Consider the following 19,137-nt stretch of genomic DNA (forward strand, 5'->3'; position numbering starts at 1 on the left):
TGGCACACTTATGGGGGCATCTGCTGACAATCTGATGTGGACATAGGGTGGATAATATAAACGCGGAGTATATGTGGGTTTGCTTGAGCCATATGCTGACAGTGTAATATATACAGTATGACAAGATACTCGATGTGTGTACACCTGGAGACAGCAAACAAGGGCTGCAGGTGAGAGATGAGATAACATCCGGTTAAATGTCCAACAGCAAGCCCAACCTTCAGCAGCCATGGAGGAGAGAAAGCATGGAGCGATCCAGCCACACCCTCTAACCTTAGGTACTACTAGGGCAGAAACGTAAAGGCTCTGTAGTTAACGATGACCTGCATGAACGAGAGGGAGGTGCCTGGAGGGGTGGGGGGGGGCATTACAGTCGAGGATCTGCATGAGCGAGAGTGGGACAGTCTGAATTACAGTGAAGGGCCTGAATGAGCGAGAGGGGGAGGTGCATGTACGAGTCGGGGAGGGGCAGCCTGCATGATAGCGGAGAGCCTGCACTGCATGAGCAAGGGAGATGCCTGCATGAGCGGAGGTGGGGGGCATAACAGTGGAGGATCTGCATGAGCAAGGGTGGGGGCAGTCTGCATGACAGCAGAGAGCCTGCATGAGCGAAAGGGAGGCGCCTGTATGAGTTGGGAGGGCGGCCTCCATTACAGTGGAGGGTCTGCATGAGCGAGAGGGAAGTGCCTGCATGAGCGGAAATGGGGTGGTCTGCATTACAGTGGAGGTTCTGCATGAGCGGGGGGAGGGGCGGTCTGCATTATAATGGAGGGCATGCAAGAACAGGAGAGGGGGACCTACCCTGCCGGTCATAACAGTCCTGACCCACTTTCTGCCAGTCTGGTTGTCTGGTACTAGACAACTTTTCCATGACAAGGAGTGGACAGACTGGGGAACGGAGATGAGGCCCTTTGAAATTTTTTATTTGGGCAAAACAGCGAAAATATGTAATAAACTGACTTACAGGTTTCATGCCCATCAAAATACCCTTAAATGAGATGTTACCATTAAAAATAAAGAGGAGGGGGACGACTCACACCTATGGGTGTTTTCCCCATTATTATCGAACATTTTGGAGTTTTATCGTACATGCACTTTAATCACTAAAAACTGTTCTTCAGATACTCAATTTGCCTTTTTTTATATCTGTTGTGTTTTATTTATGCTTTTTTAATTATTATTTATTTTCTTAAATTTAATTCGCACAATGTGCCCCAGTGTCTAGGAGGTCTTAAAAGATTAATGTGGTAACTTAATTTTTTTTTTTGCTGATTTGCTCTGTATGTGGGGCTGGTATATTGACCTCAGATACAAAAGGAAAATTAAGCCTCCAGGCTGGATATAGCAGAGCTAACTGGGTCTAGTAGTAGCTCCTTCTGCCTTCACACACCCTGCAATTACATAACCCCTGCTCTGAAGAAGGAAGTGCAATCACTAATATGTATACAAAAGCGCCATGTTTATCTTCTCTTTGGGGAGTCTGGCTGTGTCTGACAGCCCTTAAAAGAGCAAGAGAAAAAATTGAAGAAAAAAAAAATCAATTTTGTTTTTATTTTTTGCATTTGCCATAATACAGAAGCGCCAACGTGTGGAGTGTTACTTACAACAATAGTGAAGCCTGATCATCACTCGTCATAACACATACCTCTTTGTCAGTGAAGTGCGATTTGTCCTTTTCTTGTTCTGGTGTTAGGTAAAGAACTTTCTCTTCTAGGAGAGAAACAAATGTCAAGTCTTATTAGCAATTCATGGAACTTTCAGAAAGCTTGTATAATGGAGAAAAAGAAAGGTGGAGGGGACTTGCCTTCAGAGCCATTACATCGTAAAACATATCTCATGATGTCCAGGTTCTCATACACGATCAGAATTTCCACAGCTCCCATTTCCAATGCCTTTAGTGTATCTTCAACACCAAAACAATATTTCCCCGTGTCCTGGCTGATCTCATCAAAGTATCTGCCTGTGAATAAAATTAACCAACTTTAATTTACAAACGGATTAAAAGGTAACCATGCTTTTCAGAATAAGCTGCCCTGTGTTTTCCCACAAGGAATAACACTATTTATGACCTTGATACTTCATTTTCATCAGGTGTGCCCTTTGCAGGCTCCATTTCTTAATTTGCTATTCACTTTGAGATGGAAGAAATCAGCTGCTATGATCTCTTCCAAGATCCTCTTCCACACACAGGGATTCCTGCTTTTTCCCATTTAAGCACACATACAAGTCGCGGAAACATGAAGAAACCGCTGTGTGGAAGGGATGAGGCAAAAGACTTGTTAGAAAGCTCAGCACAATCTTTGTGTCTTCCTCTGCTCATCGTGCCCAGAGTATAAATCCGAAGTGTAAATTCGACACCTCAATGTGCTGTCGGGGTCCTCTTAAGACTAATTTGAGAATTCACTCCCCACCGCCTAGAGTCGATGGTGAAGAAGCAACTCATAAATTGGAGAAAGAAGCATATTTTTCGCATTACCAAAGTTTCTTATATTTGCCAATAGTATTGTTTTCTGCAAAGTTTATCACAGTTCCAATTTAATACATATTGCATAATATGCTTAAGTGGTTATCCAGCAAGTCACTTCCACATCAGAAGGTGAGAGGCACGGCTGACATGGTGTCTGTTGGCAGTTTGTCAGGCATTGTGATCGCCCTATCCTTACACCGGATGATGCAGAAGTGAACGGATGACTCATTTCACACCAATTCTGTTAAGAAATAACCTCTAACAACTCCACATCAAGACAACTTTAAGACACCCTCCCCAGAGAATGGGTCACTCATGTCCCCTGTATACCAGTACAATATCCACTGGACAACCATGTAATAAATCATCACATAGTCACTACTAATATGTACACAGAGGACTATCAAGTTTCCAAGCCTCTAACCGTAATTTTATTACTTCTCATAAAAGTCAGTAACCTACCGTTTGGAAATGCTTAGATACAGGGCCGCATTCATCAAGACCGGCATTGTGCACGACACCCTTAATGATGGGTATGTAGGAGTAAGATGAGCCAATTCATTATTGAATTGGGGGTTATAACGGTCACTTAACTCAAGAGCATCTCATAGCAGGAACCGGTGTGCATTTGTTTCTTAGGGCACTACTGCAGCATTTTTTTATTGCACTTCTGGAGTGATGCTTTAAGTGCAAGTCCCCTGCCCCTTGTCTTATTCTCCCCTGCTGCGTTTATCTTGTTCCAGCATTGCCAGTCAGTCTTCATGAAACACTGGAGCTGCTGACAGGTCACAAATCACTGGAGTGTTCCAGAGGTCACAACTCAATATAAGTCTATGAGAGCCTCACTCTCTCATAGATGTGCACTGAGAGCTTGTGACATCATTACAGATGTTAGGGGCACAAAATGGCATCGCAGGACAAGAGCTGCGCCGAAAAACGATGAACTTGTTGGAAGGAGAGTAGAATACTGGAGGGCTTATATTTAAAAGCGCCACTCCATTGTTGGAAAAAAAAAACAAACCCTGAAATGATGCTTTAAGTTGTGACACCAAATAACTTTTGAAAAATGTGCTGGGTGGGCTACACCATACCCAATCTTTCCCATGTTCTGCCCACTTTGGTGGAACTAACCCAAATAGGTGTGGAAACCACAAAAAGTTGCAACATTTTTCCAAAACTCTGGGTTATGTAAAAGTTTGTAGCAGAAATCTGGTAAGAACAAAACAAAAATACTCATGACTCGGCACCAAAAGTGTCCAGTTTAAAAAGGGAACCAGTCACCAGTTTTGTCCCTTATAAGTTGCGGCCACCACCAGTAAGCTCATATATAGTTCTCCTTCCCAGCGCCTTGTGGATGCTGCGTCCTACGTCTTCCACACAGAGTTCTCCATTGCTCTCCTGCGCATGCGCACTTTGATCTTTCCTGCTGAGGGCAGAGCAAAGTACTGTAATGTACAGGCGCTGGGAAAAGTCAAAGTTTGCCCGCACATGTGCACTACAATACTTTGATCTGCCCTCAGCAGGGAAGATCAATGTGCACCTGCGCAGGAGCCCAATGGAGGCTTCTGTGTGGATGATGTAGAACACGTCCACATTGGGCTGGGAAGGAGGACGGCGACTGCACAGGATAGAAGAGAGGCCAGACATGAGACCAGTGACGCCCACTGGACCTGACCGCCCCCTAGGTGAGTATAAGAAAGAGGTTTTTTAGGTTCTACAGAGTGGTCCAGGCTCTTATATACAGTATTCTAGAACGCTGTATATAGAGGATCACTGTTGGTGGCCGCAGCTTATAAGAGAAAATCCTGGTCACCGGTTCCCTTTAACTTTCAGACAAACCATTTCTTCCTAGCTTGTCCCAAAGTCATACATACCTATTAGCTTCTTTTCTTGGATAAATTTCACATTAGAAAGGACCTCCGTTGATAATTCAATTGCTTGGTTAAAACCATTTTCTCCTCCATAAGAGATATCTACTAGCTTCAGAACTTTGGATTGCAATCGCTACAAGGAAACAAGAAGACCACCATTAAACAATTAGAAAAGGAAAATAAAAAGATAATGTACATTCAGGCATTGTGCAGAGCTGCTCTGTGCAGGACACTTGTGCATTTCAGAACCATAAGAAGCAAAGAAAGAAAAAAAGGATGATTTCCACATGTTATTCTATGGTATATTAAAGAGGACTAGTTAGCAAGGCTTTGAATTGTGATTTTCCTTTTAACCCTGCTGTTCTGTTCGCATTTGCTATACACTTGTACTGTTCCCGGGTCAATATGACCCGACCTATTAATTCTTGATTTTTAGCTACTCCAATTGTTTTATTTGAAAACTTTTTTCATTGAAATACTGTATGTGAACATGGTTGATCATAAACAAATGAAAAATTTAAATTCAAAATTAATTATTTTTTTTCGTAAAAAGGTTACACAGGCTTTTTGCAATTATCTTCGATTGTTGACGTTCTGCACACAAATAATAAAGAAGCTTTACATTACTATTACTAAAACATGAAATTTAACTTTTTGAAAACAAATTTTATAAATCAAGAAATGAAAAATGATAAAAACTTCAACCTTTTTTAGAAAGAAAAAAGAATAAACTGAACATGTTCATGCGTTTTTACACTGAACACAATAATAAGACACATGTCCTTTACACAGATAGTTTGAACATCCAGCACATGTCAGATTAGTCTTATTGTCACAGGAAGATGGACAGAAGCTACATCTCTTCCTTTTTTTGCTGGTAGCTGTGCTGGTGGAGGCCGTGGATGTGGAGTCTCTTCCTTTTTTTGCTGGTAGCTGTGCTGGTGGAGGCCGTGGATGTAGAGTCTCTTTCTTGAGCATGCTGGACACTTTTTACAATGGCTGTTGCTCCATCACTTCTGGGGGTCACTTTTCTGCTCTCAATATATGGCCTCACCAGGGATTTTCCCAATTCCTCAAGAAATAATCTTCTTTTATGCAGCTTATTCCGGTTCCAATCGGGGTCGATTTCTCTCCATAAGACAAATGATTGTATGCAGAAACGTCCAGTATGTTATAAAAAAAAAATCATTGGCCACCGATTGGTTTTGCGTTTGCATGTATATGTTGATATTGTTTGGTCTAAAGTATCAACTGCTCCCTTTGTGGCATTATAATCCAAAATAATGTCAGGCTTTCTGTCTTCTCTATCACTTACGGCATTGTCATGGTGCATTGTGCTCATTAGAATTACCTGTTTGGTTTTTTTTTGGAACATAAGAAACAACAGTTGTATTTCCAGAAAAATAAAAAGTAGAACTGTACACCTCTCTCTTGCTAAGGATACCTTGCGGTAGTTCAGGTTTGTTTTTTCTCATAGTACCCAGCATGGTAAGTTGTTTTTTCTTCAACATCTGGCCTAGTTGATAGGATGTAAAAAAAGTTGTCACATGTGACATTTTGTCCTTTTAGTCCATGAGTCAAATCTAGAACAACACGCATACCATGATTTTTTTCAGGTCTTTCATCAGGGGTTTTTCCTGTATACACCATTTTGAGATGAAGTACACATAAAAAAACATAACTTTTGCAGTCAGAAATAATCAGAGACCTGTAGAACAGTATAAAATGCTATCGGGTCATATTGACCTGAACAGTACAAGTGTAACAATCAGCGTGTAGCAAAAAGTAAACAAAAACAAAAAAAAAAATGTAGAGCTCCACAAATGAGGAGAAGTCAAGGAACCACTAGTTTCAAATCCTCATTAAAAAAAAATCTGCAGGGTCTCAAAAATCATTTCGGGTCATATTGACCCGAACAGTACAGCAGGGTTAATCCTCCTGGACAAAACTGAGCACTGGATATCACCACTATCCTGGTGTCTCCGGACACAACTGGAAAGACACCACACAGTTGTCACTTTACCTAAATGTAGACAGAAAGAATAACAGGAACAGCACAGATTTACATGTAATATCAATTAACTGAAAAAAATAAGATTTTATACTGTGGTTTTTTTTTTGTTTCTTAGCCCCTTCAGCCCCCGGGCACTTTCCGTTTTTGTTTTTTGCTCCTTTTCTTCCGAGAGGTGTAACTTTTTATTTTTCCATCAATCTTGCCATATGAGGGCTTGTTTTTTGCGGGACGAGTTGTACTTTTAAATGAAACCATAAGTTTTACCATATAGTGTACTGGAAAACGGCAAAAAAAATCCAAGTGCGGAAAAATTGCAAAAAAAGTGTGATCGTACAATAGTTTTTGCGATATTTTATTCACTGTGTTCACTATATGGTAAAACTGAGGTCTCTATGTGATGCCTCAGGTCAGTGCGAGTTTGTAGACATCAAACATGTATAGGTTTACTTGTATCTAAGGGGTTAAAAAAAATTCACAAGCTTGTCCAAAAAAGTGGCGCACGTTTTGCGCCATTTTCCAAAACCCGTAGCGTTCTCATTTTTCAGGATCTAAGGCTCATTGATGGCTTATTTTTTGCGTCTCGACCTGACGTTTTTAACGGTACCATTTTTGCGCAGATGCTACGTTTTGATCGCCTGTTATTGTATTTTGCGGCGACCAAAAAACGTAATTTTGGCGTTTGGAATTTTTTTGCCGCTACACCGTTTACTGATCAGATTCATTGATTTTATATTTTGATAGAGCGGGCATTTCTGAACACGGCGATACCAAATGTGTATATTTTTTATTTTTTTAACCCTTTAATTTTCAATAGGGTGAAAGGGGGGTGATTTGAACTTAAGGTTTTTTTTATTCTTTTTTAATTTTTTAAAACTTTTTTCACTTTTTTCTTTATTTTACTTGTCCCCCTAGGGGGCTATAGCGATCTGCAATCCGATCGCTCTGCCCTATCTGCAGATCTCAGCTACACAGCTGAGAACTGCAGATTTGCTGCTTTACTTTCAATGCCGGCTGTATTGCGGCATTGAGAGGAAGTGAGTCATGTTAGCTACAGGAGTCATCACATGACCCTGTGCTACCATGGCAACCATCGAAAGTCACGTGATCATGTCACGTGACTTCCGGTGGGGGCGGGGTAAGTGACTGTCATGGTGGCGCCCATATACATATCGCTGCCAGATTTTGGCAGCGAAATGTAAGGGGTTAATGGCCGCGGGTGGAAGCGATTCCACCCGCGGCTAGCAGGCACACATGTCAGCTGATGATAACAGCTGATATGTGCGCGGATCGCCGCCGCCTGCCGGCGGCAGGGGGCGGGGCTTACCGGCACACGATCCAGACGTACCCAGTACGTCATGGGTCGTTAAGGGGTTAAAAACAATCACCATCACAGAAGAACTGACAGCTTCTCTTTGTAGGACTAAATATGAGAGCACAAGAGTGGAACGTAAGGCCCCAATTCATTAAGACTGGCGTTCTGTAAGGCAGAGCTGGCGAAGAGGCACCAGATTCATGAAAGGGAACCTGTCACCAATATTTCAGCCTCCACCACCGGGCTCTTATATACAGTATTCTAACATGCTGTATATAAGAGCCCAGAGAGGGGGTATAACCTAAAAATCATTTTATAATACTCACTGAGAAGGTCGCTCCGGTGCACACCAGTCCGATGGGTAGCACCGTTCTCCAGGATCGGCGCCTCCCCTTTTGGCCATCTTGGTCTTCCTTATTCTGAAGCCGCGGTGCATGACGCGTCTACATCATCCACCCTCACCGGCATTGAGGTCCTGCACAGACTCACTTTGATCTGCCCTACTCAGGGCAGATTAAAATATTGTAGTGCACCTGCGCAGGACCGTCGAGTGTGTATGACATAGACGAGTCATGCACCGCGGCTTCAGAATAAGGAAGACAAAGATGGCTGAAAGGGGAATTGCCGATCCCGGAGACACCCATCCGACTGTTGTGCACTGGAGTGACCTTCTATGTGAGTATTATAAAGTGATTTTTACGTTCTAGACAGCGGCCTGGGCTCTTATATATAGCATTTTAGAATGCTGTATATAAGAGCCCACTGGTGGTGGCCGCAGCTTATAGGGCAAAACACTGGTGACAGGTTCCCTTTAAAGGCTATTAAGTCTTCATTTTGTGCATCTTTCAGCTCTACCTATAAGAATAATGTTCAGGTTCAACCATTCTACTTCCAACTCTGCCCGACAGGACAGATTTCCAGGTTGGCGCATGATCAGGGCTATATGTGAAGGAGACTGGCAAAATGCACACTCCATTACCCAAGTCAACGCTTTTGTTTATGCAATAGACATGACAGAAGGGGCTGGCTCGGCTACTAAAAGCAGATGTTAGACAGCCCCTTTCATGCACAACATTGACGTGCCAACATAGGATATAATTTACTGTAATTTACTGTGCTTAAAGGGGGGTGTCCACTACTCAGACCACCCCTGCTCAAACCCCAAGTTCACCCTCGGTAAAACACATACTCACCTCCCGTGCTGACGCTATTCCTACTGTGTTGGCACTTGCTCTCCTGGGGCTCACATGACGTTCGGTCACACCAAACCTACGCTCAATCAGCGCTGACTTCACTCTCCCGCCTTCAGACAAATTGAACATAAAGAGAAAGCGCTGACCGCTCCCTTCCTATTGACATGTCCGAAGGCAGGAAAGTAAAGGCAGCGCTGATTGGGCCCATTTCTTGGCCTGACATAACGTCACGTGAGCCCCGGAAGAGGAAGTGCCAACACTGTAGGAATGACGCCGGCAGTGGAGGCGAGTAGAAGTGTTTTTATTTTAAGAAGGGGCAAACATTGTGAATAAGTAGTGAACAACACCTTTCACTATTGTATAGGGCAAAGACTTGTACACAGCAGTCCAATATAAATCGCAAAAGGCAATTGTTGCACAGACCCGTGTAAGGTCAGGGAAACAGTGGGAAAGGACCTAATTAAATGTCACACCTTACAGCATTAAGTACGACATTCAATACACAAACAAGTGACGCTTGTGGACTTTACCAGTAATAAACCTCTCACCTGATCAAACATATCAGACTGACTAAGCTCCGTTTTGAAGTCAGCTGACCCCGCCAACACGAGACCAGCTACGTTCACTTTATCGCCAGAGATGAACAGCTGCACAGCAGTTTCTGCTACTTTCCTAACGTAATTGTGACGTTTTTCCATTCTTAGACGTGCAAAACGCAGAGCAGACTGCCCTCCTCTGCCTGCGGGAGAAAAAAAAAAAGAAATATATGTGAAGAAGAGCAGAAAACTAGAAAAAGAGAATTTTGTTACTTACCGTAAATTCTTTTTCTTATAGTTCCGACATGGGAGACCCAGACCATGGGTGTATAGCTACTGCCTCCGGAGGACACACAAAGTACTACACTCAAACGTGTAGCTCCTCCCTCCTAGCATATACACCCCCTGGTAGCCAGTCCTAGCCAGTTTAGTGCAAAAGCTGAAGGAGGACATCCACCCACAAGTAGAGACAGAGCAAAACCCGGACAACCGGAACCTCTGTCTACAACAACCGCCGGTGATAACACACGGAACAAGAAACCTGCCAACAGGCAACAGGGAGGGTGCTGGGTCTCCCATGTCGGAACTATAAGAAAAAGAATTTACGGTAAGTAACAAAATTCTCTTTTTCTTCATCGTTCCTTATGGGAGACCCAGACCATGGGACGTTCTAAAGCAGTCCATGGGTGGGAATAAACAGAAAAACTGAGAAGTAGGCGAAACCTAACTTCACAAATGGGCGACAGCCGCCTGAAGGATGCGTCTGCCCAATCTCACATCTGCCGAAGCAAGAGCATGTGTGACGCCCTAGCAGCAGTCGGACTGCTCGGCAGACACTTTGATGAAAAACAAAAAGGTTTTTTACGGGGGAGAATATTTGTGACGCCACCTGCGGTGTGCGGTAATAAGGAATACCGCCGCTGCTGTATGGGAGTGCCGGGGCTGATGGTGTTGGGGCAGCCTGGTGGTGATTCCCTCCGCAGGTAGGGGCCCCGGGACTCAGGGTAGGGAATAGGTAGGAACAGCCTATATTGATATAGGGCCGGCAGGGCGCTGGGGAGCCAGGGTACTCACTCAGGTGTGATGACGCATTCAGTGGACACAGACTCTGAGGTAAACAAAGTCTCTTGGTACTGCTGCACTCGGTGACTGCACGTGCGGTGGTCCCTTTCAGTGATTCTGTGGTGGACTGGAGCCTTCCTCCATACACTGTATACTGTGTGTGTCCCTGGCCCCGTTGGCTTGAAACCTTCGGGTCCCGTCCCTCTTTTTAATTGGGACCTGCTCTTAGCAGCTGGCACGTGGGATTTTCTGTGACTGCTCTGTGTGGGAAGTCCTATCCCTCCGCTGTGCTGACGCCGCTAATCTCTGAGCCGTCAAGTACAGGCCACTGTCTGCGACCCAGCCAGGCTCTCCTCAGGGAGCTCTTAATCCCCAGGTCCTCTCTCTTTTTCAGTTACTACCAACTGTCTAACTGACTCCTCCCACCAGCCTGTCTGACTCATAGGTGGGCGGTTCCTTTCCCAGCTGGAACCACGCCCCTGGTGTGCCTGACAAGTGTAGTGTTTGGGTGACTAGGATTTGTGCTGTTAGTACAGAATCACTGTTGCGGACCCCGGAACCAAGGAGGGTGGGCCCTGCACCAAGGATAGAGAATAGTGCAGTTCCCTGTGACACCCTGGACTAGTCCAGGGGCGTCACACATGCACTTGGTAGTGCTTCGAAAAGATATGCAGACTAGTCCAAGTGGCAGTCTGACAGACCAGCTGAGCCGTAGCCTGGGCCTGAAAGCCTAAAAGGCACCGACAGCTCTGGTCAAGTGTGCCTTGATCCCCAGCGGGAGAGGCACTTTAGTACACTGGTAGGTATCGGAAATGGCCGACCTAACCCAACGAGCCAGGGTCGGCTTAAATGCCGAGAGGCCCTTACGCTGACCAGCGGTCAGCACAACAGAGAGGTGCACCGCCTAAGAACAGCGGTGCGAGACACATAGATCCGGAGCGCCCGCACCAGATCCAGAGTATGCAACACCCTTTCAAAGCGATGATCAAGAGCCGGACAAAAGGAAGGCAGGGAAAATGCCCCGGTTAAGGTGGAAGCAGCAACCACCTTAGGGAGAAAAGTCCGGAGTCGGACGGAGAACCACCTTGTCTTGATGAAGGGAGGACTCCGAAGAGAGTGCAGCCAAAACAGAGACTCTCTTGAGGGAAGTTATGGCCACTAGAAAGACCACTTTCTGTGAAAGACTAAACAAGAAAACTCCCTGAGAGGCTCAAAGGGGGGTTTCCGGAAGCCATGAGGACCGAATCAAGGTCCCGGGCTCCAAGGGCCGCCGGTAAGGCGGAATGATGTGAGATGCGCCCTGCATGAAGGAGCGCACCTGGGCCAGCCGGGCGATACGCCGCTGGCACAACACTGACAGAGCCGAGACCTGTCCCTTAAGGGAATTGAGGGATAGTCCTAGCTGCAGACCGGACTGTAGAAGGGACAGGAGGGTCGGCAAGGCCAAAAGATACTTCCGAGCTCGAGTCATAGTGGAACTGACTTCAGGAGGGATACCAGAAGTCGTCAAGATCCATGACTCAAACCCCACGCCGTCAATCTGAGAGCCGCAGGTTCTGGCGGAAAGACGAACCTCGAGAGAGAAGGTCTGGACAGTCCGGGAGATGCCATGGCACCTCTACGGACAGACGGAGCAGGTCAGGGTACCAAGCTTGCCTGGGTCAGTCTGGAGTAATGAGAATGACCCGACGGCCCTCCTTTCTGATCTTGCGCAGGACTCTGGGCAAGAACTAGAGGGTGAAACACGTAAGACAGACGAAGCTGGGACCAAACTTGAACCAGTGAGTCTCCCGCAAAAACCTGAGGATCGTGGAGCCACGGTTTGACAGCTGAGACAATCTGCCTCCCAGTTTTCCACGTCTGGGATGTGGGCTGCGGATATGGTGGACTAGGAGTCCTCTGTCCACTGAAGAATGCGATGAACCTCCAACATTGCCAGGCGGCTGAGTGTCCCGCCCTGGAGGTTGATGTAGGCAAACGCTGTAGCGTTGTCTGACTGGACTCGAATGTGCCTGGCCGCCAACAGACGGTGAAAGGCTTAGAGAGCTAGAAACACAGCTCTGATTTCCAGCACATTGATCCAGAGGGCTGATTCGGACAGAGTCCAAGTGCCCTGCGCTCCATGGTGGAGATATACTGCTCCCCAGCCGGATAGACTAGCATCCTGGTGAGGATCACCCGGGACGGAGCCAGGAAGGAGCGTCCCTGAGACAGAGGGGCCGAAGCCACCACTGAAACGAGCCCCTGGTCTGTGGCGAAGCCACCACCCCGTGGAAGGAGGAAGTCCGCTTGTTCCAACAGCGGAAAATATCCAGCCGCAGAGGACGCAGATGGAACTGGGCAAGGGAATCTCTTCCATTGACACCACCATCTGATCCAGCACCTGTATTAGGTGCCTGATGGAACGACGTCGACCGCCAGCGGAGGGACTGCTGTTTGACTAAGGGCAGCTTCACAAGTGCCAACAGAGTCTCGAATTGCGTCCCTGGGTATGTAAACTTCTGGGTCGAAGTCAGAGTGGACTTGGACAGAATGACAAACCACCCGAATTGGTTAGAGTGGCGAGAGTGAGCGAGGCACTCCGCTAACAGTCTGCACTGGATGAAGCCCAGACTAGAAGGCTGTCCAGGACAAAAGGATCGCTGCCAACCCCTAGAGGTGCAGGACCGCAATCACAGCTGCCCTGACCTTGAGAATACTCGAGGGGCCGTGGCTAACCCCAAGGGAAGAGCCACGAATTGGACCACTCTGATTGCAAAACGTAGCCAACGCTGGTGTGAAACTGCGATTGGCACATGCAGATAGGCATCTCTGATGTCGATGGATGCTAGGGAATATCCCTGGGTCATTGATTGATCGCAGAGACTCCATGCGAAAATGCCGCACCTGAACATGCTTGAGAAGCTTGAGATCCAGGTCGGAAGGCACCGCCCTCTTCGGGTACTAGGAATAGATTTAAGCAGAAATCTCAGAACCGTTCCCAGTCGGGAACCGGTACAATTACTCCAGTGGCCTGCAAGAATGCCACAGCCTGTGAGAAGGCGGCGGCCTTGGAGCAGGGGGGAGTTGACAGAAAAAATCTGTTTGGCGGGCTGGATAGAATTCTATCTTGTAGCCGTGGGAGATGGTATCTCGCCCCCACTGATCGGAGACGTGTTAAAACCATACGTCGCCAAAGTGGGAGAGCCTGCCACCGACCAAGGACGTTGCTGGCGTGGCCAGATAGCCAGGAGGAGGCTGACTTAGTGGCAGCATCTCCTGCGGTCCTCTCGTGCGCCATTTGGGTTTACGATCCTTGGCTGAGGGACGAGGCCGAGGGCTTAGAGAACGATCAGATGGAGGAACGAAAAGAACGAAACCTCGATTGATTCCCGCCCTGGACAGGTTACCTGGTTAGGTTTGTGGCATGGAAGAACTCTTCCCGCCAAGAGCTTCCTTAATAATTTCATCCAGTTGTTCCCGAATAGTCTGGTCCCTGCAAAAGGGAGCCCAGCAAGGAACTTCTTTAGAAGCATCCGCCTTCCACTTCCGAAGCCACAGGAGCCTGCGGATAGCGAGGAAATTAGCCGAGGCCACCGCAGTGCGGTGAGAGTCTCCAGCATGGCAGACATGGCATAGGACGAAAAGACTGAAGTCTGGAAGTTAAGGCAACCATTTCGGGCAAAGAGTCCCTGTGAGGGAATGCATCTCGTCTAGAGAAGCAGAGATGGCTTTGAAAGCCGCACTGCTGCAAAAGCTGGGGAGAACGAGGCCCCTGCCGCCTCCATACAGATTTGCCAGAAGGACAACCTGGCGGACAGCAAAGCCGCAAGTGAGGAGTCATCAGCCACTGATACAACGGTCCGGGCTGAGAGTCTAAACACCGGAGGGACCACCTTTGGTGAATGAGCCCACTCCTTGACCACCTCTGGTGGAAGGGGAAGACTGTCATCAGAACCACGCTTTGGGAAGCGTTTGCCAGAGCAGACCCTGGGCTTGGTCAGTGGCCTGAAAACTGGAGTGGTTAAGGAACACACTCCTTGTTCTCTTAGGCAAGGTAAACTGGTGCCTTTTTGTCAGAGAGAGTTGCTCCTCTGATACTGGCGGATTGAGGTCCAGTACAGAATTAATGTACAGTGGGATCCTTAGAGAGGTGCCGTCAGCCACTGATACAACTATCCGGGCTGAAATACTAGACACCGGAGAGACCACCCTTGGTGAATGAGCCCACTCCTTGACCACCTCTGGTGGAAGGGGGAAACAGTCATCAGAACCACGCTTTAGGAAGCGTTTGTCAGGACAGGCTCTGGGCTTGGTCACAGTGGGCTGAGACCTGGAGTGGTTGAGGAACACACTCTTTGTTCTCTTTAAGGTATACTGATTCCTTTCAGCCAGAGGGGGATACTCCCCTGATACAGGCGGATTGAGGTCCAGTACAAATATAATGGACGCAATCAAATCATTAGCATCTGCATCACCTTCGGACAGATCAATGGTACATTAAGTAGCGTCCGAGCCCCCAGTAAAGACATCCTCCTCGTCCAGTGAGTCAGCTCGTGAATCAGAGCTGCGGGACGGGGAAGGACAGGGAACTCTGCGTCTCCATTTTAGGAGGACGGGGTCTGAGATGAAGAGTCCTCTGAGAGCTTTGCTGAGCGAGCCGTAGCAGCCGAAGCGCCCTGAGAAGGGGGCTAATGCATGCTCAGCACCACCGGAGCAGCTGGAGGGACCACTGATGAGCCTCCAGGCTGAGGGACCACTGTGTTTGTGTGCTCAGTACAGGCAGTACGAGTCTACATGCAGTGCATATTAAGAACAACCTTGCAGCCTTGCTCTGATGTGAGACATGCTGCAGAAGTGGGGGCTCTGTGAGGGAATGCATCTCCAGAATGACCCCCAGCAGAGTATATAAACAGAGAATATAAGCAGCTGCACAACTGGAGGTTGTGGCTTGCTAAACCGTTTAACATCATTTCTGTGCCCTCCAGTCCCCCAGCCCAGGCCCCCATTTGTCACAATGTAGGTATCTCTGTGCCTATGCAGACATTGAGAACGCTGAGAAAATGGCGACCGGAGCGAGGAGAGGGGGCGGGGCCTACTCTGAGAGCGGGCAAAAGAGGTATACAGGGGAGGGAATCCTTCCTCAGAGAGGAGGGTCCGTTCCCTGTGCTGCACAGCCGCTGGGCAGAGCCACACCATCCCTCTGCATGACTGACATGCAGGGGGAGTGAAACCGAAACTAGGCCTCAGGCGAAGCCGGGGCCTAGATTTAAACATGCGGCCAGCGAGCAGGCACCATCGGCGCGGTTCTCCAGTGAAAACTGGAGAACCGTCCGGAACTGTTACCACAGACACATAACACACTCCCCCCAATAAATAAAGTACAAAGGACCCCTGGAAAGACCACTTTCTGTGGTAAAAACGTCTCAATACTTAGCTTGAGACGCAGGTGCCAGGTCCCTGGGGGGGGGGGTTAAACGCTCCGTCCGACAGGATCCTGAACAGGGCTGCGGATGGAGACCGGTCTCCTGCAAAGCAGTGAGAACCGAGATGGCTCCCACTTCAAGCCAGAGCCCCAGGGGATGGTGAAGGAGCGCGGCATGTGAAGGCTCCAGCCTTGTAAAGTCAACCTTAACAGCACCGCCGACACAGTGGGGTGAGAAGGGACATGCCGGGAGTCCAGACTGGACCCGCTTTTCTTCCAAATCTTTGAAATCCAAAAAAATCAAAAATCAAAAATCAGAGGATGCATGTGTGTGTGTGACCTCCTGAACACAAAGCATTGAAACTGGCTAGGACTGGCTACCAGGGGGTGTATATGCTAGGAGGGAGGAGCTACACGTTTGAGTGTAGTACTTTGTGTGTCCTCCGGAGGCAGTAGCTATACACCCATGGTCTGGGTCTCCCATAAGAAACGATGAAGAAAATCCCCCTCCATTTATAGCAATAAATTAGGTTTGCACATTTTAATTTGGGCTAATGATTTCCAGAATTCTGATAACAATGGGCATTGAATTGGGATGAATGAGAGATCAAAGCCCAGCAGCCTGACCAAAGAGCTGACAGCAGGGGTCGCAGCACTGGCAAGAGCAGGGACCCCTTCATTGCCTCCAAGACAGTTTGGGAAAAGCCACCGTCAAGCTGCAGTACCAGGCACAACCATTCAATATGTATGGTTCACTTCAACCAGGCACAACCATCTGGAAAACAAAAAAGGCACGCAGCCCAAGCCCTGCAGTGCCATCAGGCCCATCAATGTGTGATAGGAGTCAATTACCTAGAGGCTCTTCACAATACCTGCAGCCTCAATCCAGACTAAGCTTCTTAAAAGGGACTCCATCAGCCCTGGATGACTGTTCAAACCAAGTACAAACGCCCGTGCATCATGGCGGGGCTAGTCATTTAAATGCACCTTCCCACCTGCTTGTTTTCCCTCGATCTCCACTTCTCCTTGTCTATGATTGACAACTCTAGCTTCAGAGTCAGAGAAAGGCAGTGAAAGTAGATTAGCAAGCAGGTGGGAGGGTGCATTTAAATGATTAGCCCCACCACGATGCACGAGCGCCTATACTTGGTGTGAATAGTCATTCTGTGCTAATACTCACTTTAAAGATATTTTCCAGGTAATTCAAACAGCAGCCTGTCCTAATCACTTGTCAAAAATCACTGCATCCTGAAGAAACACTGCTCACAAGACCTGCGTCTCAACTGGCAGAAGAGGTATATCAGAAACACATCTCTGTGAGCCAAGTAAAGCTGTTACATCAGAAAAAAAATATTTTATCAGCTGACTGATCAAAGGACTCGTCTACATCCTGTCCGTCATGCATTATCAGTATATTTATTTTACTCACTTACAGTCATATGAAAAAGTTTGGGCACCCCTATTAATGTTAACCTTTTTTCTTTATAACAATTTGGGTTTTTGCAACAGCTATTTCAGTTTCATACATCTAATAACTGATGGACTGAGTAATATTTCTGGATTGAAATGAGGTTTATTGTACTAACAGAAAATGTGCAATCCGCATTTAAACAAAATTTAACCGGTGCAAAAGTACAGGCACCCTTATCGATTTCTTAATTTGAACACTCCTAACTACTTTTTACTGACTTACTAACGCACTAAATTGGTTTTGTAACCTCATTGAGCTTTGAACTTCATAGGCAGGTGTATCCAATCATGAGAAAAGGTATTTAAGGTGGCCACTTGCAAGTTGTTCTCCTATTTGAATTTTCTCTGAAGAGTGGCATCATGGGCTCCTCAAAACAACTCTCAAATGATCTGAAAACAAAGATTATTCAACATAGTTGTTCGGGGGAAGGATACAAAAAGTTGTCTCAGATTTAAACTGTCAGTTTCCACTGTAAGGAACATAGTAAGGAAATGGAAGAACACAGGTACAGTTCTTGTTAGGCCCAGAAGTGGCAGGCCAAGAAAAATATCAGAAAGGCAGAGAAGAAGAATGGGGAGAACAGTCAAGGACAATCCACAGACCACCTCCAAAGACCTGCAGCATCATCTTGCTGCAGATGGTGATAAAGGGGCATCGGTCAACAATACAGCACACGTTGCACAAGGAGAAGCTGTATGGGAGAGTGATGCGAAAGAAGCCGTTTCTGCAAGCATGCCACAAACAGAGTCGCCTGAGGTATGCAAAAGCACATTTGGACAAGCCAGTTACATTTTGGAAAAAGGTCCTGTGGACTGATGAAACAAAGATTGAGTTGTTTGGTCATACAAAAACGCGTTATGCATGGAGGCAAAAAAACACGGCATTCCAAGAAAAGCACTTGCTACCCACAGTAAAATTTGGTGGAGGTTCCATCATGCTTTGGGGCTGTGTGGCCAATGCCGGCACGGGGAATCTTGTTAAAGTTGAGGGTCGCATGGATTCATCTCAGTAGCAGCAGATTCTTGACAATAATGTGCAAGAATCAGTGACGAAGTTGAAGTTACGCAGGGGATGGATATTTCAGCAAGACAATAATCCAAAACACCGCTACTCAGGCATTCATGCAGAGGAACAATTACAATGTTCTGGAATGGCCATCCCAGTCCCCAGACCTGAATATCATTGAAAATCTGTGGGATGATGTGAAGCGTGCTGTCCATGCTCGGCGACCAAACTTGACTGAACTGGAAGGGTTTTGTAAACAGGAATGGTCAAATATACCTTCATCCAGGATCCAGGAACTTATTAAAAGCTACAGGAAACGACTAGAGGCTGTTATTTTTGCAAAAGGAGGATCTACGAAATATTGTCACTTTTATGTTGAGGTGCCCATACTTTTGAACTGGTCAAATTTTGTTTAAATGCGGATTGCACATTTTCTGTTAGTACAATAAACCTCATTTCAATCCAGAAATATTACTCAGTCCATCAGTTATTAGATACATGAATCTGAAATAGCTGTTGCAAAAACCTAAATTGTGATGAAGAAAAAAGGTTAACATTAATAGGGGTGCCCAAACTTTTTCATATGACTGTATATAGAGCTATTAATTCTGCAGTGCTTTACAGACGTGATCATCACTGTACCCATTGTCAGCCCCAATATAGATTCCCTATCAGTAGGTCTTTGGTGTGGGAGGACACTGGAAAACCAAAAGGAAACCCACACAAACACAGGGAGGACATACAAACTCTTGCAGATGTTGACCTTTGTGGGATTTGAAAACAAAACCCCAGTGCTGCAAAA

At 46.6% G+C, this 19,137-nt stretch overlaps 1 protein-coding gene across 1 annotated transcript in view; it reads right to left on the reverse strand.

Annotated features, from left to right (window-relative positions):
- ETF1 (eukaryotic translation termination factor 1) overlaps nt 1-19,137 on the reverse strand; it is a 92,865-nt gene that overhangs the window by 23,117 nt on the left and 50,611 nt on the right. Inside the window, exons 6-9 of the mRNA XM_075344492.1 lie at nt 9,406-9,596; nt 4,342-4,471; nt 1,805-1,960; nt 1,646-1,710 (exon numbers count right to left, since the gene is read on the reverse strand). Coding sequence (XP_075200607.1) covers nt 1,646-1,710; nt 1,805-1,960; nt 4,342-4,471; nt 9,406-9,596 — 542 coding nt within the window. The remainder of the gene's footprint in view (nt 1-1,645; nt 1,711-1,804; nt 1,961-4,341; nt 4,472-9,405; nt 9,597-19,137) is intronic.

This window comes from Anomaloglossus baeobatrachus, chromosome 4, assembly GCF_048569485.1.
Source record: "Anomaloglossus baeobatrachus isolate aAnoBae1 chromosome 4, aAnoBae1.hap1, whole genome shotgun sequence".
Classification (NCBI taxonomy): domain Eukaryota; kingdom Metazoa; phylum Chordata; class Amphibia; order Anura; family Aromobatidae; genus Anomaloglossus; species Anomaloglossus baeobatrachus.